This window comes from Larimichthys crocea, chromosome XXII (assembly GCF_000972845.2).
Source record: "Larimichthys crocea isolate SSNF chromosome XXII, L_crocea_2.0, whole genome shotgun sequence".
Lineage (NCBI taxonomy): Eukaryota > Metazoa > Chordata > Actinopteri > Sciaenidae > Larimichthys > Larimichthys crocea.
In genome coordinates, this window is record NC_040032.1 from 7,754,873 (window position 1) to 7,778,677 (window position 23,805).

A 23,805-nucleotide genomic window follows, 5' to 3' on the forward strand; every position below is an offset into this window, starting at 1 on the left:
AACAACACACAGAGAGCCCGAGCTGAGAGAGAATGGATAAAAAAATTAGGCACAATTTCTCCAAAAGGTCTCAATCTAAAATAGGACTCACCTGAACCAGAACAGGATGGCCCGTGCATAGAGACTCGACACCGCTTCGCGGTGCCGAGTCTCACCACTCACCCACTCTCCATGTCCTAACCGGCCAGCGCCTCCTGATTTTGGGGATGGTGTGGGACCTTCTCTGATGTGACCTTTGACCTTTAAAAATGAACAGCAACTATCACCGGTTTCTTTTATATACTCCCACCGACACCTGACCCTTATCTTAACCCTAACCCTAACCCCTGGTCCCTGGCTCTAACCCTAACCCCTAACCTCTGGCCCTAACCCTAACCTTAACCTTAACCCTAACCCTAACCCTTAACCCCTGGCCCTAACCCTAACCCTAATCCCTAGCCCTAACCCTAACCCTAACCGGGAACATTTATCCTAACCCTAACCAGATTGAACTCCCAGCTTGACCTTTGACCTAACCTATTACCCACCTTATCCACCTGTTTTAAAATTTAAAAATAATACTTACCTGCCCTGAAAAAAAGAGAAAAATCAAAATTAATACAACACAATTTTGGTACTCACCTGGAAAAACAATACTTACCTGAAAGAATAAGAATAAAACCCGGAACTCACCTAAAAAAATTAAAAAAATAAATCAATTTTCATATTATGCATCAGGCAGACCTGAAGGGGTTAAACGGCAGTGCCTCTTTCAAAATCTGGCAGGCTACGCCCACTCCTCCCCTTCTATAAAGAGCCAGGCTGCCTGCTTCTCTGTTCCACTTGCTGCACAGAGCTCAAGGAAACACACAGAGACAAACAGAGAGAGAACTATACCTTTTTTTCACACAAAATACTATTTTTACCCCTATTTTTTGAACAAGCTTGCCTGAAGAAGGTCTAAAACAGACCGAAACGTTGCTTTAAAGCTTGTTCTACTTTTTTCAAATTTTTCACATTTTTTCTCAATCTTTTTCCACATTTTTTTCTCACCTTTTTTTACACGGCCATACAATGTACGGCAGGAGCAGGGATGAGGGCTGGACGGTGGTCTCTTACCGGCGTGACCGACTGAGACGGCCCCGGGAGGAGAGGCCCAGGCGCCGTTCACCCGAATACCGCTTCCATCACCGTCACGAGGCCACAGGGCAGCGCCGCAGCTATGCGTCCGTGGTGAGGGGCCACGGACGTCAGGGCGGCTACCCTCAACGCTACCACCACCATGTGGAGCATGGCTATAGGCCACAATTTTTCGTACCAGGGGGCCACATGGCCCCCAAAAAACAACCTGTGAAACACTTCACAAACCAGAACACACGTTACACGACACAGGACACAGGGAGAAACACACACAGGGAAAGGAGGGAGGGAAACAGGGAAGAAAACAAACCTCAGTCCTCAGACCCGGACTTTGGCATCAAAATCAGAACCATACATACAATCATCAAAATAGCCCACCACCTGAATAACGTGGATTCTGACAAACCGCCCCCCCCTACAATCCAAAAACTGACAGAACACCTCATCACCACAATTAAACCGGCCAGCCCTAATGAGGAGACCAAACTCCTCATTGAGGGAAATGCAAAAAACTGGGAACACACAACAATGTTAATCCTAAGGGATCATTACACTGACTCCCTGGAAAAAGAGCTTCTTACCTTAAAGGGGCTCTCAAAGGGAGAGTGGCGAGGCCCCTTCCAAATCGCCACCGTTTGGGCAAAGAGGAACCTGGGGAGACGGCTCCGGTCTGAAACCCTGGAGCAGGTAGAGGCCTTTATGGTCGCCGAGCTCGAGCCCACGATGGAGAGAGAGAAGGAGAGGGGGCCTGACAGCCCACCGCCTCCCCGACCTCCTGTAACAAAAAAACAGAAAACACAAGTCACCACAAAACATGACATCAAAGCACTCATCCACACAGAGAGGGTTAACGCAGACCTTAAAACAAGAGGGGAGGCCCTGGTGGGGGCCCGTGGCTCCTCTCCACCTGCCGTACCGGAAACACCGGCTCACTCTCCACCACCGGTTCAGGTCCCGGAGAGAGCCCGGACACCGAGCCGCGTGGACACAGCCACGATGACTGTGGAAACAGGGGGATGGTCTCCTCCACAAGAGGGAAACATAATTAACATTATGGATACGGCAATACCTCAGGAACCCCCTCCTCATCTGACACCCGCTGCCTCTGTGGATCTCCTTCCACAGTCACCTCCAAAACCCCAGAGAAGCCGGAGGTCAGGGATCCTGGCACCAGAGAAAACAGAAAACCAAAATGAAAACTTACCTGGAGATGATCCTCCCGCGGCGCCGACTGCCCCCACGTTGGCGGCTGAGCCCGTGCTGGCAGCCGTTCCGTCTAACCCAGCTGTTGCCTACACATCCGATTCCATCACGTGTCTCTCATCTGAAGAGAGCCTCGATCCCCCTCCAAAAAGCCCGGAGATCACCCCTCCCACCCAGGCCACTCCAGCCAGGATGAGAAGCCTTAGGAGAGCAAGACAAATGAGGCTCTCACTACGGCCTAAACGGGCTATAGCACAGCCCACCACGCCAGATCCTGCTATCAGGAGACCTACAAGACACATAAACACAAACAATAAAATGGAGGATTGGGGCCTTAACATACGAAAACAGTGGGCTATCATAGGGGACTCTAATTTGGCCAAAATGCCCCCCTTTGAAAGCCGACACGTACAAATTGAGAGCTATCCAGGAGCCACATTAGCACATGCAAAGGCACTGATCGACAAAAGTACCACCTCCACCCATGTGGAAAAAATAATCTTGTCGTTCGGGTTAAATAACAAAAACACTGTGCCAAAAACAATACTCAGCCAGCAGCTACTAGCCACAATTCAGGCTGCTGAGGCTAAATTCCCGTCGGCTGAGGTTTGGGTTCCTTTAATTAATTTTTCAGATGCCTTACCTCTGGAGGAGCAGTCCTGCCTGGCACACCTGAATGGGCTGATCCAGAAGCACTGCTGCTACATCCCAAAGCTGCAATCCAAATTATTTGCTACAGTACAAGACAAAATACACTGGACCAAAACCACAGCCAAACACATGTTGGAATACTGGATGGGTTATGTAAAATTCATGTCCCCGTAAGCCTGCATGATCAGGAGGGGTCGAAAAATGTCATGGTTTTGGCACAAAAATTTAAACTTACTCAGCCCCAATTCACACTGCTGAATAGAGGCCTCTCCTTCATCCCCAGCAGAGGGAGCCAGAGGAACATGCTGGAGCAGAGCAAATGGGATCTACAACAATATCATAGGAGAATCAAACTCAATGTTTATTTTCAAAATAAAAAAGTCAGGCCTTTCATCCCCTTCACCCACAAATCTGAATGGAGCCCTCCCTTATCAAGGTTACCACCAGAAGTCACAGATTTGATCAAAGCAGATTTCAATTACTTTGAAAACCATTTCCATCCGTCCGAACCCAGAGCCAATCTGAGTCACGAAGAAACTGCAGCTCTGAGGGAATTGACAGAAAACAAAAACATCCTTATAAAACCTGCAGATAAGGGAAGTGCGGTGGTCATAATGGACAGGGAACAGTATCTATTTGAGGGTTATAGACAATTAAACGACAGAAAATATTATTCCCCTTTAAAGGAACCCATTTATCCTGAGACGAAAAAAATAGTTAAACAAATTATTCAGTCATTATTAAATAAAGGATTTATAAAGAAAAAACAGTATACTTACCTGGTGGGTAACCCGATCCCGAGGCCCAGACTTTTTTATCTCCTCCCCAAAATCCACAAGGAGCCCTCAAAGTGGAGTGTTCCTTTTGAGATTCCGCCCGGGAGGCCCATAGTGTCGGACTGTGACAGCGAGACATATTATACAGCCCAATTTATTGATCACTATATTAATCCCTTATCCAACAAACATGTTGGATACCTTAAAGACACTTATCATTTTGTCGACACAGTCAAAAAACTCCATGTCCCCTCAGACTGCATTCTGTTTACATTAGATATAGACAGTTTGTATACAAATATTGATATAGACGAAGGCATTCAAGCTATAAAAAACATCTTTATTAAATATCCAGATAAGAACAGGCCAGACAAAGAAATTTTACAGTTATTAGAAATTAATCTCAGAAGAAATGATTTTGAATTCGACAGTAATTTCTATCTGCAAATTAAAGGCACTGCCATGGGAAAGAAATTCGCACCGGCATACGCAAACATTTTCATGGCGGAGTGGGAGACATCTGCCCTGGCATCCTGCAAACAGAAACCCACACATTATTATAGGTATTTGGATGACATCTGGGGGGTCTGGCCCTATTCCAGGGAGGAATTTGAACAGTTTTTACTCACCTTGAATAATCATAACCCGTCCATCAAGCTGAAATCCACCACCAGCACCACGTCGGTCGACTTCCTGGATACCACCACCTACAAGGGGATAAACTTTCGACAAAACAACAAATTAGATATCAAAGTATTTTTTAAAGAAACAGACACCCATGCTCTGCTCCATAAAACCAGCCACCATCCGAAACATACATACAAAGGGTTATTGAAATCACAACTATTACGATTCCATAGGATTTGCACTCACCAGAGCGATTTCATGATGGCCACAAAAACACTCTTCAGAGCGTTAGCCGCCAGGGGCTATGCGCGCTCCTTCAGAAGGGAGGCCCTCAAAACCTTCTTGGAGACACGGCCGACGGAGACGGGAGAGCTCCTCCCTTTCGTCACTACTTACTCCAGACCTGCAATACAATTAATTAGGAAAATCAAAGACAACTTTAATAACAAAATTATCAATCTGGACCATCTGAAAAAATACAAAATTATAGCGGCTTTTAGAAAAAACAAAAATCTTCAGGATTACCTGGTCAAAGCCAAAATCAGACCACTGACCATCTCTAAACCCAGGGGTCAAGGGGAATTTTTCAAACATCTCACATGGATACACAGCCATGCAAACAAAACAGTCTTCAAGACTATGACCCGGGGAAATCCACACTCTAAAAACTGTGTATATTTGATCTACTGTCAGACCTGCGGGCTCCAATATGTCGGGGAGACCAAAAACACGCTCCTCCAGCGCTTCACCCAACACAGATATAACATCCGTACGCGGAGAGAGACACACACACCCCTTGTCAGCCATTTTGTCTCCCATGGATGGTCGTCTGTCCGAGCCACAGTCCTCCAGAGGGATCCAAATTGGAACAACACACAGAGAGCCCGAGCTGAGAGAGAATGGATAAAAAAATTAGGCACAATTTCTCCAAAAGGTCTCAATCTAAAATAGGACTCACCTGAACCAGAACAGGATGGCCCGTGCATAGAGACTCGACACCGCTTCGCGGTGCCGAGTCTCACCCACTCTCCATGTCCTAACCGGCCAGCGCCTCCTGATTTTGGGGATGGTGTGGGACCTTCTCTGATGTGACCTTTGACCTTTAAAAATGAACAGCAACTATCACCGGTTTCTTTTATATACTCCCACCGACACCTGACCCTTATCTTAACCCTAACCCTAACCCCTGGTCCCTGGCTCTAACCCTAACCCCTAACCTCTGGCCCTAACCCTAACCTTAACCTTAACCCTAACCCTAACCCTTAACCCCTGGCCCTAACCCTAACCCTAATCCCTAGCCCTAACCCTAACCCTAACCGGGAACATTTATCCTAACCCTAACCAGATTGAACTCCCAGCTTGACCTTTGACCTAACCTATTACCCACCTTATCCACCTGTTTTAAAATTTAAAAATAATACTTACCTGCCCTGAAAAAAAGAGAAAAATCAAAATTAATACAACACAATTTTGGTACTCACCTGGAAAAACAATACTTACCTGAAAGAATAAGAATAAAACCCGGAACTCACCTAAAAAAATTAAAAAAATAAATCAATTTTCATATTATGCATCAGGCAGACCTGAAGGGGTTAAACGGCAGTGCCTCTTTCAAAATCTGGCAGGCTACGCCCACTCCTCCCCTTCTATAAAGAGCCAGGCTGCCTGCTTCTCTGTTCCACTTGCTGCACAGAGCTCAAGGAAACACACAGAGACAAACAGAGAGAGAACTATACCTTTTTTTCACACAAAATACTATTTTTACCCCTATTTTTTGAACAAGCTTGCCTGAAGAAGGTCTAAAACAGACCGAAACGTTGCTTTAAAGCTTGTTCTACTTTTTTCAAATTTTTCACATTTTTTCTCAATCTTTTTCCACATTTTTTTCTCACCTTTTTTTACACGGCCATACAATGTACGGCAGGAGCAGGGATGAGGGCTGGACGGTGGTCTCTTACCGGCGTGACCGACTGAGACGGCCCCGGGAGGAGAGGCCCAGGCGCCGTTCACCCGAATACCGCTTCCATCACCGTCACGAGGCCACAGGGCAGCGCCGCAGCTATGCGTCCGTGGTGAGGGGCCACGGACGTCAGGGCGGCTACCCTCAACGCTACCACCACCATGTGGAGCATGGCTATAGGCCACAATTTTTCGTACCAGGGGGCCACATGGCCCCCAAAAAACAACCTGTGAAACACTTCACAAACCAGAACACACGTTACACGACACAGGACACAGGGAGAAACACACACAGGGAAAGGAGGGAGGGAAACAGGGAAGAAAACAAACCTCAGTCCTCAGACCCGGACTTTGGCATCAAAATCAGAACCATACATACAATCATCAAAATAGCCCACCACCTGAATAACGTGGATTCTGACAAACCGCCCCCCCCTACAATCCAAAAACTGACAGAACACCTCATCACCACAATTAAACCGGCCAGCCCTAATGAGGAGACCAAACTCCTCATTGAGGGAAATGCAAAAAACTGGGAACACACAACAATGTTAATCCTAAGGGATCATTACACTGACTCCCTGGAAAAAGAGCTTCTTACCTTAAAGGGGCTCTCAAAGGGAGAGTGGCGAGGCCCCTTCCAAATCGCCACCGTTTGGGCAAAGAGGAACCTGGGGAGACGGCTCCGGTCTGAAACCCTGGAGCAGGTAGAGGCCTTTATGGTCGCCGAGCTCGAGCCCACGATGGAGAGAGAGAAGGAGAGGGGGCCTGACAGCCCACCGCCTCCCCGACCTCCTGTAACAAAAAAACAGAAAACACAAGTCACCACAAAACATGACATCAAAGCACTCATCCACACAGAGAGGGTTAACGCAGACCTTAAAACAAGAGGGGAGGCCCTGGTGGGGGCCCGTGGCTCCTCTCCACCTGCCGTACCGGAAACACCGGCTCACTCTCCACCACCGGTTCAGGTCCCGGAGAGAGCCCGGACACCGAGCCGCGTGGACACAGCCACGATGACTGTGGAAACAGGGGGATGGTCTCCTCCACAAGAGGGAAACATAATTAACATTATGGATACGGCAATACCTCAGGAACCCCCTCCTCATCTGACACCCGCTGCCTCTGTGGATCTCCTTCCACAGTCACCTCCAAAACCCCAGAGAAGCCGGAGGTCAGGGATCCTGGCACCAGAGAAAACAGAAAACCAAAATGAAAACTTACCTGGAGATGATCCTCCCGCGGCGCCGACTGCCCCCACGTTGGCGGCTGAGCCCGTGCTGGCAGCCGTTCCGTCTAACCCAGCTGTTGCCTACACATCCGATTCCATCACGTGTCTCTCATCTGAAGAGAGCCTCGATCCCCCTCCAAAAAGCCCGGAGATCACCCCTCCCACCCAGGCCACTCCAGCCAGGATGAGAAGCCTTAGGAGAGCAAGACAAATGAGGCTCTCACTACGGCCTAAACGGGCTATAGCACAGCCCACCACGCCAGATCCTGCTATCAGGAGACCTACAAGACACATAAACACAAACAATAAAATGGAGGATTGGGGCCTTAACATACGAAAACAGTGGGCTATCATAGGGGACTCTAATTTGGCCAAAATGCCCCCCTTTGAAAGCCGACACGTACAAATTGAGAGCTATCCAGGAGCCACATTAGCACATGCAAAGGCACTGATCGACAAAAGTACCACCTCCACCCATGTGGAAAAAATAATCTTGTCGTTCGGGTTAAATAACAAAAACACTGTGCCAAAAACAATACTCAGCCAGCAGCTACTAGCCACAATTCAGGCTGCTGAGGCTAAATTCCCGTCGGCTGAGGTTTGGGTTCCTTTAATTAATTTTTCAGATGCCTTACCTCTGGAGGAGCAGTCCTGCCTGGCACACCTGAATGGGCTGATCCAGAAGCACTGCTGCTACATCCCAAAGCTGCAATCCAAATTATTTGCTACAGTACAAGACAAAATACACTGGACCAAAACCACAGCCAAACACATGTTGGAATACTGGATGGGTTATGTAAAATTCATGTCCCCGTAAGCCTGCATGATCAGGAGGGGTCGAAAAATGTCATGGTTTTGGCACAAAAATTTAAACTTACTCAGCCCCAATTCACACTGCTGAATAGAGGCCTCTCCTTCATCCCCAGCAGAGGGAGCCAGAGGAACATGCTGGAGCAGAGCAAATGGGATCTACAACAATATCATAGGAGAATCAAACTCAATGTTTATTTTCAAAATAAAAAAGTCAGGCCTTTCATCCCCTTCACCCACAAATCTGAATGGAGCCCTCCCTTATCAAGGTTACCACCAGAAGTCACAGATTTGATCAAAGCAGATTTCAATTACTTTGAAAACCATTTCCATCCGTCCGAACCCAGAGCCAATCTGAGTCACGAAGAAACTGCAGCTCTGAGGGAATTGACAGAAAACAAAAACATCCTTATAAAACCTGCAGATAAGGGAAGTGCGGTGGTCATAATGGACAGGGAACAGTATCTATTTGAGGGTTATAGACAATTAAACGACAGAAAATATTATTCCCCTTTAAAGGAACCCATTTATCCTGAGACGAAAAAAATAGTTAAACAAATTATTCAATCATTATTAAATAAAGGATTTATAAAGAAAAAACAGTATACTTACCTGGTGGGTAACCCGATCCCGAGGCCCAGACTTTTTTATCTCCTCCCCAAAATCCACAAGGAGCCCTCAAAGTGGAGTGTTCCTTTTGAGATTCCGCCCGGGAGGCCCATAGTGTCGGACTGTGACAGCGAGACATATTATACAGCCCAATTTATTGATCACTATATTAATCCCTTATCCAACAAACATGTTGGATACCTTAAAGACACTTATCATTTTGTCGACACAGTCAAAAAACTCCATGTCCCCTCAGACTGCATTCTGTTTACATTAGATATAGACAGTTTGTATACAAATATTGATATAGACGAAGGCATTCAAGCTATAAAAAACATTTTTATTAAATATCCAGATAAGAACAGGCCAGACAAAGAAATTTTACAGTTATTAGAAATTAATCTCAGAAGAAATGATTTTGAATTCGACAGTAATTTCTATCTGCAAATTAAAGGCACTGCCATGGGAAAGAAATTCGCACCGGCATACGCAAACATTTTCATGGCGGAGTGGGAGACATCTGCCCTGGCATCCTGCAAACAGAAACCCACACATTATTATAGGTATTTGGATGACATCTGGGGGGTCTGGCCCTATTCCAGGGAGGAATTTGAACAGTTTTTACTCACCTTGAATAATCATAACCCGTCCATCAAGCTGAAATCCACCACCAGCACCACGTCGGTCGACTTCCTGGATACCACCACCTACAAGGGGATAAACTTTCGACAAAACAACAAATTAGATATCAAAGTATTTTTTAAAGAAACAGACACCCATGCTCTGCTCCATAAAACCAGCCACCATCCGAAACATACATACAAAGGGTTATTGAAATCACAACTATTACGATTCCATAGGATTTGCACTCACCAGAGCGATTTCATGATGGCCACAAAAACACTCTTCAGAGCGTTAGCCGCCAGGGGCTATGCGCGCTCCTTCAGAAGGGAGGCCCTCAAAACCTTCTTGGAGACACGGCCGACGGAGACGGGAGAGCTCCTCCCTTTCGTCACTACTTACTCCAGACCTGCAATACAATTAATTAGGAAAATCAAAGACAACTTTAATAACAAAATTATCAATCTGGACCATCTGAAAAAATACAAAATTATAGCGGCTTTTAGAAAAAACAAAAATCTTCAGGATTACCTGGTCAAAGCCAAAATCAGACCACTGACCATCTCTAAACCCAGGGGTCAAGGGGAATTTTTCAAACATCTCCCATGGATACACAGCCATGCAAACAAAAGCAAACTATGACCAGGGGAAATCCCCATTCTAAAAACTGTGTTTATTTGATCCACTGTCAGACCTGCGGGCTCCAATATGTCAGGGAGACCAAGAACACGCTCCTCCAGCGCTTCACACAACACAGATATAACATCCGTACGCGGAGAGAGACACACACACCCCTGTCAGCCATTTCGTTTCCCATGGATGGTCGTCTGTCCGAGCCACAGTCCTCCAGAGGGATCCAGAATGGAATAATGCACAGAGAGTCAGAGCTGAGAGGGAATGGATCGGAAAATTGGGCACAATATTTCCTGAAGGTCTCAATCTAAAATAGGACTCACCTGAACCAGAACAGGATGGCCCGTGCATAGAGACTATGTTTCGCGGTGCCGAGTCTCACCCACTCTCCATGTCCTAACCTAACCCTAACTGTGCCTAAACCTTAAGGCTAACGGACTCGTAATCTCTATTTTTTCTTATTTTTATTTTTTACTGTATTTCCAATTCTGTACTTACCTATTACACTTACCTCCCTGCTTGACAAATGTTTAAAAATATTTTATACATTTAAAAACACTTTTATTATTCCTGATTGTGGCAGTCTTGCTGCCACCGTGGGTTCTTAGCACGAACCAGACAGAGACCAAACCCGTTTGTAAGGGATTTTTATTCAAGTAACAAGTCAGACCCACACTACAGCCGATCACAGGCGTCTCGCTGTTGTCTGCCGTGTGTCTTCCTTTTGTCGTCCTTCCTCTTCCGGCCCAGCACGCTACTGTCGTGGAAAGGAGGGCGAGAGTGATTAGGCAGTTGGGTACAGGTGTGCTAATCACTCTCCCCTGGTGCTGCTCTCCTGAGTCCTCCCCACACCTCTCTCCTGCAGCTGATGCACCACGCCCCCCCTCCACACTGATATATTAAAAAAATAATTGTATATAGGTTAAGTTGTATATAAATGTTGTAAATAGTTAAGAGTTCATATGGAGACATTTGTACATTTAAAAAAACAATAATTCATTATGGTTGTAATATTTAAATGTATGTAAAAACACAATTTGGTCATTCATTTAATTTGTTTTTAGTAATTTAATGCAAAATTCCAATGTACATAGTTAAAATGTGTGTTACGGACAACTTACCGGAAACTTACCGGAGACGCATCAAAACTTGAAATGAACACTGGAAAACTGGAAAACATGGCACCTTCAGCAGGAAGACTTCTGGAACGCAATAGTGTTTCATAGAGGAGGCTCACCCAGGTCAGAAAACTCTGTTCCAGATATGTCACAGACCAGATTCATCCAGGTCAAACTTTACTCAAAGTAAGATGGTTTTAATTCTTAAAAGAAACAAACACATTGTCAGGAGTAACAAAACAGCAGGCAAGAACCCAATAGCACGACACAGGAAACAGTTCGGGTGGAGAAACACACTAGACAATCTGGCAAAGAACTGAGGGAAGTGGACTGGTACATATACTGAGGGGCTGATTAGCTGATGAGGAGCAGGTGAGTGGAGGTGGGGCAAGCCAGCTGAATGAACTCAGCGGTTAATGCAGAGCAGGGGGGAGTGGCAGCGTCTGAAATGACATGAGTTAGTGTGGAAAAAACAGAAGACAGGTGAATGAAAAACTAACGGCTGGCTGAAGTTGTGACAGGACTATTGTAACTCTTTGTAAAACTTCAAATGAACTTACCGGAAACTTACCGGAGACGCAAGGGGGCGGAGCCCGGTCAAGTATATAAGGGGAGAAGGACAGCAGGAGCTCACTTCTACTTGGACTCTGGAGGAGACAACATTATAGAGCTCTTGTTAATAGGTGTGCAGGCCTGAAGAAGACCTCTACAGGTTGAAACGTTGCCGGAGCACACCTTTTTATTTTGTACGGCTGTTAATTTTGAATTTTGATTTTTTATTTTGTTATAAAAATAGAAAAATATATTTTAAATTTAAGAAGCCTGAGTTTGGTTTTTATTAGATTCGTAATTTGATTTTTTTTCCTTCCCGTGTTCGGGAAAGGTTTTTTCACCATGGATGGAAGATGGACAACAGTCCAATACGGCAGGCGTTGCCGCCGTAACCCGCAACCTTCCCGGGACTGGGGATACGGGAGGCCCACCGGGTGGAGGGCCCGCGCACCCTCCCTTCCGTACCGGAGGGAGTATTCCCCGCACCCTAACCCTAACCCTAGCAGCTACTAGGCACAATTCAGGCTGCTGAGGCTAAATTCCCGTCAGCTGAGGTCTGGATTCCTTTAATTAATTTTTCAGATGCCTTACCTCTGGAAGAGCAGTCCTGCCTGGCACACCTGAATGGGCTGATCCAGAAGCACTGCTGCTGCATCCTAAAGCTGCAATCCAAATTATTTGCTACGACACAAGACAAAATACACTGGACCAAAACCACAGCCAAACACATGTTTGAATACTGGATGGGTTATGTAAAATTCATGTCCCCATAAGCCTGCATGATCAGGAGGGGTCGAAAAATGTCATGGTTTTGGCACAAAAATTTAAACCTACTCAACCCCAATTCACACTGCTGAATAAAGGCCTCTCCTTCATCCCCAGCAGAGGGAGCCAGAGGAACATGCTGGAGCAGAGCAGATGGGATCTACAACAATATCATAGGAGAATCAAACTCAATGTTTATTTTCAAAATAAAAGAATCAGGCCTTTCATCCCTTTCACCCACAAATCTGAATGGAGCCCTCCCTTATCAAGATTACCACCAGAAGTGACAGATTTAATCAAAACAGATTTTAATTACTTTGAAAACAATTTCCATCCGTCCGAACCCAGAGCCAACCTGAGTCACGAAGAAACTATAGCTCTGAGGGAATTGACAGAAAACAAACATCATTATAAAACCTGCAGATAAGGGAAGTGCGGTGGTCATAATGGACAGGGAACAGTATCTATTTGAGGGTTATAGACAATTAAATGACAGAAAATATTATTCCCCTTTAAAAGGAGCCCATTTATCCTGAAACGAAAAAAATAGTTAAACAAATTATTCAGTCATTATTAAATAAAAGATTTATAAAGAAAAAACAATATACTTACCTGGTAGGTAACCCGATTCCGAGGCCCAGACTTTTTTATCTCCTTCCCAAGATCCACAAGGAGCCCTCAAAGTGGAGTGTTCCTTCTGAGATTCCGCCCGGGAGGCCCATAGTGTCGGACTGTGACAGCGAGACATATTATACAGCCCAATTTATTGATCACTACATTAATCCCTTATCCAACAAACTTGTTGGATATCTTAAAGACACCTATCATTTTGTCGACAGTCAAAAAACTCCATGTCCCCTCAGATTGCATTCTGTTTACATTAGATATAGACAGTTTGTATACTAATATTGACATAGACGAGGCATTCAAGCTATAAAAAACATTTTTATTAAATATCCAGATAAGAATAGGCCAGACAAAGAAATTTTACAGTTATTAGAAATTAATCTCAGAAGAAATGATTTTGAATTTGACAGTAATTTCTATCTACAAATTAAAGGCACTGCCATGGGAAAGAAATTCACACCGACATATGCAAACATTTTTATGGCCGAGTGGGAGACATCTGCCCTGGCATAACCATAATACTTACCCCTGAAAACCAAAAAATCCATATTATAATGGAGGAATAAGTGATCACTCTCTGGGTGCAGAGACAGTTACAGGATCACACAACTAGGAGTAACTGAATTCAGAGAAAGCACTGTGATTTATCACATAATATTTGTTTCTTTTTTGACTAATATTCCCAACCAGGAACCTTTTATGATCCCAAATAACTAACTCCTGGTCCTTCACAGCTTTTTTGGTTTTGAGCATTACAAACTGAACAGGGCATTTTCTACATTTTAAGTTGACAAGTGGTAAATATTTTGAGTTTATTAAGGTGTAATATTTTGAGTAGATACTATTGATGTAATACATTGTGTACAGTTGATTTTTTCAAGTATCATTCAATCAAATCATTTAAGCATGAAGAATATAAATATTAAGTTAAGGGAATTTTTAAAAGACATGAACACATTTTTTGAGTAAAGTGTAACTCAAAATATTTATCAGCATAACTTAAAAGTTCTTATGTAATCAGTTACAACAAAAAATTTGAGTTACTTATTCAGGTTTACAGTGTATGTGGTGGAGACCAAAAATGCGATTGTCACACCGTGGTGAGGTCAAGCTGGGTTTTTGTTATGTTTTGTCATTTCCTGTTTTATTTTGAAAGATAACTCTCCTCTCGTTTCAGGTCACTTGCCCTTCCTCATGTGTCACCGGTCTGATTGTCTTCCCCGCCCTGATTGTTTCCACTTGTTCCCTATTTCCCTCCCATGTGTATATATATAGTCTGTGTTTCCCCTTGTCCCGTGCCGAAGTGTCTTCGTACTTTCTGTCATCGCACCCAAGCCTTTCCATTGACTCCAAGCCTGTTCCACGTTTCTTGCTTTGTAAGTTTCACAGCCATAAGTTTAAGTGTAGATAGGATGCCGCTTTGTTCTGGGCCTGACAGCAATGTACTTAAGAATAAAATAAGACATTTACCTGGCTAAACTTCCACCTTTCAGCAGTGAGACCTTTAAATTGACAGCTACCCAAGGGAAATCTTTGCGCACACAGAGGCTCTCATCCAAAAAGCCAATTTGTCCACCAGGATTGGAAAAAAGGGTTAGAATGAAAACTTTCCAGAGGCTGAGGTTTGGTTGCCAGTAATTAACTACTCCCAAACCCTTCCCCACAAAGAGCAGAACCACCTGAACCACCAGATCACCAAAGACTGCCTGCACATAACTGAACTTCCTGATGAATCTTTTTCCACAGGCAAAGATAATATTTATTGGACCAAAGCAATGGCCAAAAAAATGTTACAGCACAGTGTTATTTAAAATACATCCCCATAAGCCTGCCAGTACAGGAGGGATCAAACAATACAATTGTATTGGCCACAAAATTTAAACTAAATGATTAATCTTCATCACCACTAGAGGGAGCACTAAGAACATAACAGAACAGAGTAGATGGGATATTCAGCAATATCACAGAAAAATAAAATTAGATGTATATTTTCAAAAAAAGAAAAATACAGAACCAACTCCCTCCACTTTAAAGTCTGATTGGAGTCCTTTTTTATCTAAACTGCCAACAGAGGTCACTGACCTCATCAAAGCTGATATGGATTATTTTTGGATTATTTTTATAATATCCAACCACATAAAACCAAACCTAACTTCAGTGCAAAAGAAACCAGAACCCGTAAGGAACTAATAGATAATAAAAACAGTACACCAGCTGATGAAGGTAGTGCAGTTATTATCAAGGATAGGGAACAATATTTGTATGAAGGAAACAAACAAAAGATAAAGAATATCACTACTACCCTAACCTCTAGCCCTACCCCTACGTTTATACTGTAAAATGTAATAAGTTGACTTTATTTTAAAGTACTTTAAAATTAAGCAAATTAATCTTAAGATTAGTGAGTTAGAAAAGCTTGTTTACTTTAAGTGTGTAGTACTAAATTAAGTAGTACAACACATTTTGATACAATTAGAACCCCACTTAGAATTACAAAATACCTACAACTTACTACTCACTCATTTTCACAAGTTCATTTAAATTAAACAAACCAATTTCCTTGAATGTGTCTGTGGCATTGACTGATGCCACTGTGGGTTTCTTGAGCACAGAGTCACAGAATGATGACTGACACGTTTATTTCACTCATAAACAGAACACCCAATGATCTGAGCCGTTTGCAGTCTGTTTGTGTCATTGCAACACTCCGGACCACCACTCTTTTGTTGCCGAATCTTGGTGTGTCTGTGCTTGCAGGTCCAGCACACTACTGTTGTAAAAAGGGGAGAGTGATTAGACAACTAGATGCAGATACCTCCTGCTAATCACCTCCCCATGGCGCTGCTCTCCTGAAGTCTGCATACCTCTCCCCTGCAGCTGATGGACCACACCCCCTCCACAGGGTCCTTGTTGCAGCATCCCAGGTTTGGGTCCAACCAGTGCATAACAAAAACTAAGATGGTAAATGCAGAGTTGCATGAAAGCATCAAACTTTCTCTGTCAACAGGAGAACATTAATGGCTGCAAAGCATACAAAGTGTTATCAGCTGATGGCTCTTTACTGGTGTAACCGAGTAGACAGTTCCCAGTCCAAGCATCACAGTCTGCATTAAGTTGAGTCTATTTGCCATGCATTTTGGGTAATTCAAATGCAAAGCATATGTAAGTCCAAATAACAGAGAAACTGACTAAAGCAAGTTTTTAATATGATCCATGAGAATACCTCCCTCTAGAATGATGGCAGTGGAGATGGGCTGGAGGTTCACTGAGCTTGGATCCTCGTGAGGACTATCTTCACTGACAACTGTCAGAACACCAACAGTGATGCATTATAGGGCCTCATCTCTCGCTGTATCCTACAAAGACACACATTCTTCAGCATAGCCATTTATGCTATTCTAAAACATGAAGTTTTAATGTTAAAAGCATTTGATCGAGAATATGGCTTTAAATATGCATTCACACTGGATTGTTACAATATAGCCAACAAAATATATTTGGTATGGTTAAACTAAGGATATGGGAAAACAACAAGGTGTCATGGCTAGAACTGTGGCTTGAACCCAAACGCACGACTCAGGAGACAAAGTGTGAAATAAACAAAATCTTTTATTATGAAAAAAAAAAAACTCACTGGGAGGAAAACGCTATATAATCTAAAGAACAAAAAAAAAAAAAAAACACCCATGAGAGGGAAAACCTACTAACAAAATCAAGGATAAAGATAACAAACGAAAAACCACTCTTACGGGGGAAAAAATCTATAAAGTACAAAAGCTTGACAAAGTAGCAAAGACTTATACAAAAACCTGACAAGGCACAAGCACGGATCAAAAGTAGAAAAGAACTTGACTTAACTATGGCGAGGAGCTGGTTCACAGACACGAAGGACAAGACGAACTGGCAACAAACAAAGGAAGACGCAGATATTATATACACGCATGGTAATGGGGTACAGGTGGAAACAATCAGGGCGGGGAGGACAGTCAGGCTGGTGGGAACCACACCAGGGGAAGGGGCAAGTTATCTGAAACGAGAGGAGGGAAAAATTTCAAAATAAAACAGGAAACCACAAGACAACATTGACACAAGACAACCTAAACATAACCAGCTTTCTTAGTCATGACACAAGGTCCATACATTCTTGAAGAATGACACTGACTTTTCAACCTAAACTCCTGCTCCTTAAATACAAAACACAGATAGGGCAGAACTACAAAATAAAACAGGAAACACAACTCTAAACCTTTAAAGCCACTTTTTTCCTAAAGCCTGAATGAAATATAGATAAAACATTATTTGAATATAAATGATTAAGTGAAGTGATGGTTCAGTCCACTCTCTGCATTAAACAGATTAGAGCCGGGTTTAGTGTCTCAGGTTCCGGATCCATCAGAACTAATGGAAGAGAAACCAACAGGAAGAAGAGCAGCATTTTTCTCTGCATTGATTCAGACGTTAAGAGCTTCACTCACTCTGACCGTAGATATATAAATATATATATAGACACCTATATGTACACCAGCTGATAATGCAACTGTGTGTTAAGGAAGATATGTACATTATATACATGTGTGTGTGTGTGTGTATACAACAATATTGTTCTGATTTAAAGGACACTGTTATGACACACACTGACTGAATGTGTTGAAGTTTATGAGCAACAATCTGCATCTAAAATCCTGTCACATAATACACACACAGAGTCTTCCAGAGTTTTCCGGGTGCTAGTTAAAGGAAACCTGATTCTGATCCTGAAGGGTGGGGCATCCCTGTGGATCACTCATCTATGAGTGCCTGCCATGCTCCTCATACTCACTGTGATCCAGATCAGGCTGGACTGCCAGGGTGGACTGTCAGCAAGGACAGATCAGAGTGGACTGCAAGAGCGGACAAATTAGAGTGGACTGTCAGCGAGGACAGATCAGGGTGGACTACCAGAGTGGACAAATAAGGGTGGACTGCCAGCGAGGACAGATGGGGGTGGACTGTCAGTGAAGACACATATGGGTGGACAGTCAGTGAGGACAGACCAGGGTGGACTGTCAGCGAGGACAGACAAGGGTGGACCGTCTTGTGGGACGTATTAGCGACGATTGACTAAATTAACCCAGCAATCCACTGTTCAAATGGTAACAGCAGAAATTAACCATGCTGAGGAATGACGTGAACTATTTAATAACATGACAGGAAGAGGAGGAAGATGAGGACCCTATTCTTCCACCGTGGAAATCCAAGAAATGAGAACCGGATTAGTGATCTGATTCAGTGTCGTTCATCCTAACAGACACAAACGACTGATGAGAAAATAAGGTCTAGTTTTACAGGAGTCTGATGACAGGAGGTTGTTTTCTTCATTGTTTTCTTTTTCATTGTTTCCTGAAGATTGAGTAACTTTTACCTGGAAAGAGACAACTGGTTGATGGTTTTGTTTTTGTTGTTTGGAGTGTAAAGGTAAGTTTAGAGACATAGAACCAGAACATGTTTAAATAGTTGAATCTGATATTAAACGATAAGACAAACACTGAAATGCATGTTGTCTTTTTGTTTGCATATAGACAATTTATAAATGGGACTAAAATAATAACACACTGACAAAAGTGATCTCTGAGGGTTAAAGACTCGAGTTCATTGGCCCACATACTTTGTCCCTAAGGATTCAGTGGCCTTGTTTCAACAAATTAAACAAATTACATTAGGAGCTCTTTGGGACTGAGAACTGTCTGATTTTAGAAATGATTCATTTTTATCTTTAATCTTTAAGTTACAGGTTCAGGGTGAGTCTAATTTTTATTCTATAATGTGATGTGTGTCCTGTAATCATGATCAAACCCAGACCTGGTTTAGATTTACATCAGGTTCTTGATTTCATGTTTGTCCTGATTGTTTCTCAAATATACAGAAATAGAAGTGAGGTCTGTTTTGGAGGAAGGAAGAATACATGAAAGTGGTACTGCTGTAAAAGTGTGCAAGTATACTCACTGAATGTAGTTCAAGTATTAAAACTATTAAATGTAGTCAAAATATTAAAATAGTTAAATAAAGTTTAAATAATACAACAGTAAAATATAAAAGTAAAACATATATAATAATAAAATACAGTTAACATATAACAGTAAAAAAAAGTTAAAATATTGAAATGTTACACTAACGTTAAGGTATTAAAACAGTAAAATAAAGGTAAAATATCAAAAGTTAAATGTAGTTAAAATATTCTTCAACTTTAACTTTAGGAATCCAGAATGAAATGGGAGAAGTTAAAACCTCCAGAACCTGATGATCCTCTGTGTTGCTGTAAATGTGATATCTACCAGAACAGATGTTGCTGTGACTGTGAAGATCTGGATGAAGCTTTCAACAGGTATGAGAGTTCAACTACAGAATTCCATACAGAAGTATATTAAATGTTATTAAATGTTATATTGGTTAAAAAAAAGTTAAAAGTACTTCAGTTTCAGGCAGAGATGAAAAAGACAGACTACTTAGACTTAGATCGGAAGCCTTACATGAAAAGATTCACATCACTTTCATATTTGTCAGCGAAATAATAGGTTTAACATGAAAACAGGAAACAGGAGGAAACAACCAGCCTAGCTTAACATTGGGAAACAGCTAGCTTAGCTTAGCATAAAGACTATAAACACAGGAAAGCAGCTAGGCTAGCTACCTAGCTAACCTTAACCCTGATAGCTAAAAGTTCCTGAGATCTTAGCTGGATGCAGAGAGTAAGGGTTTGATTTTTGATTTTTATTTATTTAATTAGTTTTTGAGGGAAATCTGTACTTGATGACATGTGTAGTTGATAACCTCTGTTTTTGCTGACTTCTGTTGTTAAAGACCTCTGTTGTTATCAACTACAGACTTCTGTTGTTGATGACCTTTGTTGTTGATGACCTCTGTAGGTGGCTGAAAGACAGACCTCCTAAAAGTGGGTGCCAGTCTGTTGTTTTTGGGGCCATGGTTGACCGCCTAGAGATCTCCATTGTCCCAGTTCTGGTGCTGCTGCCTCTCCTGCTACAAGTTGCAGCGCTGCATTACCTGCTAGGTATCATCATCCTTACCACTCTGCCCGGCCTGGTGCTGTGGTACTACTACGCCACACACCGGAAGAGGAGACGCACCCTCTTCTTCCTCACTCTTTCGCTCTACTCCCTGTTCTACATGTACTTCCTGTTCATCACAGAGATTTTACCACATGGGGACATCAGTCCGCTGCAACTGTGCACTGTGACCACCGGCATGATTCTCACCATTGTCTCTCTTATTCTCACCAAGAGGGGTCCAGGATTTGTGACCCCTTCACACCCCGAAGCCTGCAGTCAGGAGGCTAATGAGGCCTCCACACACCTGAGAGCATCTACCCAAACAGCAGCCTCCTCTGCAGGCACCTCAGCGGAGACAACAAAATGGAGCCGCTGTCCTGTGTGCAAAATAATCCGCCCCCCCCGGGCCGGACACTGTCGAACCTGTGGAGCTTGTGTCCAGCGTCTGGACCACCACTGCATCTGGTGGGTTTGTATGTGTGTGTGTGTGTTTAGGCAGAAACATTTTGATCAACCAGCAGCACATTTAATTGGTAAATGGACTGTACTTATATAGTGCCATAGTCCTCTAACCACTCAAAGCACTTTTACACTACATCTACATCTCATTCACCCATTTACACACACACACACACACACACACACACACACACACACTGATGGCATTAGGTGCCATGCAAGGTGCCAACTGCTCATCAGTTTTAGGAGATAACCATTCATACACATTCACACACCAATGGTTCAGCCTTCAGGGGCAACTTGGGGTTCAGTATCTTGCCCAACGACACTTCAACATGAAGACTGGAGGAGCTGGGGATCAAACTGCCAATCATCTGACTAGTGGATGACCCTTTCTACCCCCTGAGCCACAGCCATAACATCTATTTATTCATCCATTTTATTTTATTTTATTCCGCTTATCTGGTGTTGCTTCGTGGTGGCAGAAGGTTTAGCAAGGCATTCCAGCAACACAATGCAGCTCCTCCTGGGAGATCCTGAGGCGTTCCCAGGCTAGATGGGCTATACAGTCCCTCCAGCAGGTTCTGGGTCTGCCCAGGGGTCTACTCCTTCTCCTTCTCCTCCTTTAACATGTCTATACTAATCTGATGATTCTGAGCTCCCTCCAGATGTATGAGCTCCTCGCCCTATCTCTAAGGCTCATTTCCACCAGCAGGTTTTTAGTTCGTTGCCACAACAGGCAACTTCTGACCGCAACCCCTAGCAGCTGCCTCAACAGTGGACGTTTTGAAAACAGCCCACTCGGATTATGTGTCCTAACCTTCCCCAGGATGCACGAAAATTTCTTTCAGTGTTGTGAGCTGAAGACCATGTGGACAGATGTCCGCATCTGCCAGTTGTTCTCAGTTCACCCTTACTACACATTTGTGTTTACCAGGTCTGTTCAGCTTTCTCCCCTGCCACCTAATCCAACTCACCACCAGATGACAGCTCTGCTCCTCTCTTTGCCCGAGTGTCCAACATATGGGCATAAATCTGATGACACAACAACAAGTCTTAATTGACCTGCACCATAAGATGTTCTGGTACCGAGTACACATGAATGACTTAATGCTTGATCATGGTGTTTGTTATAGCCAATCTATGTCTAGCACAGAAGTCCAATAACAAGAACCCATCTGGTTCAGATCAGTCAGTTCCTCCTAATCACTTCCTCCCAGGTTCCTCCCAAATAATGGCCTTAGCCCACAGGGCCTGACCAGGCACAGCCCGAAAAAGCAATGTGGAGTTGTGAGTCTACCACCTGGAAAAAGAGGCACAGGGGTCAAGTAAAGCAAAGGCGGGTCCTGGGCATGCTTGTTTCTTAGATGGATGTGGAATGTCATGTTTAACATGAATATTATTATTCGCATTGTTGTTTGTTTACTTTTATGTTTTGAGACGACATTAAAAATAACATAAAATATCAATATGAATTGAAATTAACATCTGCAGAAAATTAAAATATGTGCTAAGAAATTACAATTAATTAAAAATTTGTGGAGAAATTAAACATGCAAAACAAATGTCCCAGTTCTTCAGGATAATCCATAGATTTTACAATTTTAACAGTCCACAAACTATTTTCTGACAAAAGTGAAAAAAGTGTTGACTGATGTCACTGGTCTGACTTGTCTTACTGGTCTGGTCTGGTGTGTTGTAGGATAAACAGCTGTATCGGACAGGCAAACCATCGCAGCTTCTTGTTCACGCTTTGTGTGTTCGTGTTGACTTCTCTGTACGGGATCAGTTTGGTGCTTTGGAGCCTCTGTCCTCACCACAATCTGATGACAGCACTGCTGTACTGCCCTACCGTCTATAACCAGTCCAGGTACTGTATAAATATTATAGTAGTTATAGTACAGTATTATTATGGTATAGCTCAGCTATGAACTGTAAACATAGAACAAATGTCATGTTTGTTATCTTTACAGCACAGCTCTTTGCTTCACCTGTGCCTGGTACAGCAGCATCGTGACCGCTGGACTCTTTTACCTGTTGGTGGTTCAGATTCTGAATATCAGCTTCAACGTGACGGAGCGAGAGTCTCAGCTGGCTCTAAGGAACAAAATGGGTCGGAGCCGACTGTTTGGACTCGTCATTGACACAGGACAGTATTCACATGGTTTCTGTCAGAACTGGATTGAGTTCCTCACCATGGCGGACACCTCAGTTTCTCTGCGCTACAGCCTCACTGACTTGGTATAGTTTAAGTTTAGACTGTGAACAACAGTCCTGTCCGTGAAGACTTGAAAATGACACATGAAGATTTAAACACTGTGTCAGTACTTAAATACAGTGTGTGAAGATTTAATTGTGATGTGTGAAGATTTAAACACAGTGTGTAAAAATTTAAATGAGGTGTGTAAAGACTGCTGTACAGAAGACATGCATGCATATGTAGACTTGAACAGTGTGTAGAGTTTCATCTCATGTATTTCTTAATCAATTAATTGTTGCACAGTTGTTTGAAGAAATAACCAACAGGTTTCAGGCTGTGGGTGCTGTCATGTTACTGTACAGACTTCACTTATGACAGAAAATATTTTGTCTGCATGTCAAAGAAAAACTGAACTAACCCTTAAAATAAACAAGAGGAGACTTCCTCATGTTACACACTGAAAAAAAATCAGCTTGTTCCTCCTCAGATACTCTAAAGTATTTCACTCATTACACTTCCATTATTTCACATCATCAGTTCTTATAATGCACGGCTGGCTCTGGAGCCATCGACCAGTTGTTTAAATCAATACATTATCTCCATTTAAGTTACTCAATCTATCATGTGATGGAGGGTTTTCCTCTGGTGCCACCTTTAGGTTAATCTGTTAATTACAGCTTTATCGTCTCACTGACCACTTCAGAGTTTCCAGTTCATGCCTACTGAAATCTATATATTCATAATTAAACATGTCTTTTTATATTATATTATATTAATTATATTATATTATATTATATTATAT

The 23,805-nt window shown here is 43.0% G+C and overlaps 2 protein-coding genes and 3 long non-coding RNA genes across 6 annotated transcripts; 1 reads left to right on the forward strand and 4 right to left on the reverse strand.

Annotated features, from left to right (window-relative positions):
* Positions 1-1,221: 1,221 nt before the first annotated feature.
* LOC113744399 (uncharacterized) lies at positions 1,222-2,465 on the reverse strand. The gene is made up of 4 exons (XR_003461486.1): positions 2,324-2,465; positions 1,978-2,143; positions 1,701-1,894; positions 1,222-1,337 (listed from the first exon to the last, which is right to left on the reverse strand). It is a non-coding gene; the product is annotated as an uncharacterized LOC113744399 (long non-coding RNA).
* Positions 2,466-2,482: 17 nt separating this feature from the next.
* On the reverse strand, positions 2,483-6,408 carry LOC109138735 (uncharacterized). Its single transcript, XM_027273737.1, has 8 exons — positions 6,269-6,408; positions 5,170-6,061; positions 4,379-4,456; positions 4,231-4,282; positions 3,753-3,871; positions 3,456-3,518; positions 2,555-2,611; positions 2,483-2,523 (listed from the first exon to the last, which is right to left on the reverse strand). The coding sequence occupies exons 2-8, from the start codon at positions 5,360-5,362 to the stop codon at positions 2,483-2,485; spliced, it is 603 nt and encodes a 200-aa protein (XP_027129538.1). The 5' UTR covers positions 5,363-6,061; positions 6,269-6,408.
* Positions 6,409-6,457: 49 nt separating this feature from the next.
* LOC113744400 (uncharacterized) lies at positions 6,458-7,701 on the reverse strand. The gene is made up of 4 exons (XR_003461487.1): positions 7,560-7,701; positions 7,214-7,379; positions 6,937-7,130; positions 6,458-6,573 (listed from the first exon to the last, which is right to left on the reverse strand). It is a non-coding gene; the product is annotated as an uncharacterized LOC113744400 (long non-coding RNA).
* A 7,797-nt stretch (positions 7,702-15,498) lies between these two features.
* Positions 15,499-17,705, reverse strand: LOC113744304 (uncharacterized). The gene is made up of 4 exons (XR_003461428.1): positions 17,160-17,705; positions 16,525-16,657; positions 16,166-16,254; positions 15,499-16,071 (listed from the first exon to the last, which is right to left on the reverse strand). It is a non-coding gene; the product is annotated as an uncharacterized LOC113744304 (long non-coding RNA).
* A 212-nt stretch (positions 17,706-17,917) lies between these two features.
* Positions 17,918-23,713, forward strand: LOC104935634 (palmitoyltransferase ZDHHC23). Of its 2 annotated transcripts, none has more exons than XM_010751498.3 (5): positions 17,918-18,755; positions 19,535-19,662; positions 20,204-20,809; positions 22,506-22,673; positions 22,777-23,713. In XM_010751498.3, exons 2-5 carry the CDS (start codon positions 19,544-19,546, stop codon positions 23,048-23,050), a joined length of 1,167 nt encoding a protein of 388 aa, XP_010749800.1. In that variant the 5' UTR covers positions 17,918-18,755; positions 19,535-19,543; the 3' UTR covers positions 23,051-23,713. The 2 variants fall into 2 exon arrangements, with proteins under 2 accessions (XP_010749800.1, XP_019128583.1); XM_019273038.2 differs by having other exon boundaries at positions 17,918-18,433.
* The last annotated feature ends 92 nt before the right edge of the window (positions 23,714-23,805 follow it).

Bases quoted from the DNA above. Each gene is read 5' to 3' on its own strand.
- LOC104935634 (XM_019273038.2), top strand. The intron at 19,663-20,203 runs GTATGAGAGTTC...TGACCTCTGTAG, and splicing joins CTGGATGAAGCTTTCAACAG to GTGGCTGAAAGACAGACCTC. The intron at 20,810-22,505 runs GTGGGTTTGTAT...GGTGTGTTGTAG, and splicing joins CTGGACCACCACTGCATCTG to GATAAACAGCTGTATCGGAC.
- LOC109138735 (XM_027273737.1), bottom strand. From the start codon at position 5,362: ATGCACGGGCCATCCTGTTCTGGTTCAGGTGAGTCCTATTTTAGATTG. The intron at 4,283-4,378 runs GTGAGTAAAAAC...TTCTGTTTGCAG, and splicing joins ACGGGTTATGATTATTCAAG to GATGCCAGGGCAGATGTCTC. The intron at 2,524-2,554 runs GTGAGAGCCTCA...TGCTCTCCTAAG, and splicing joins TATAGCCCGTTTAGGCCGTA to GCTTCTCATCCTGGCTGGAG.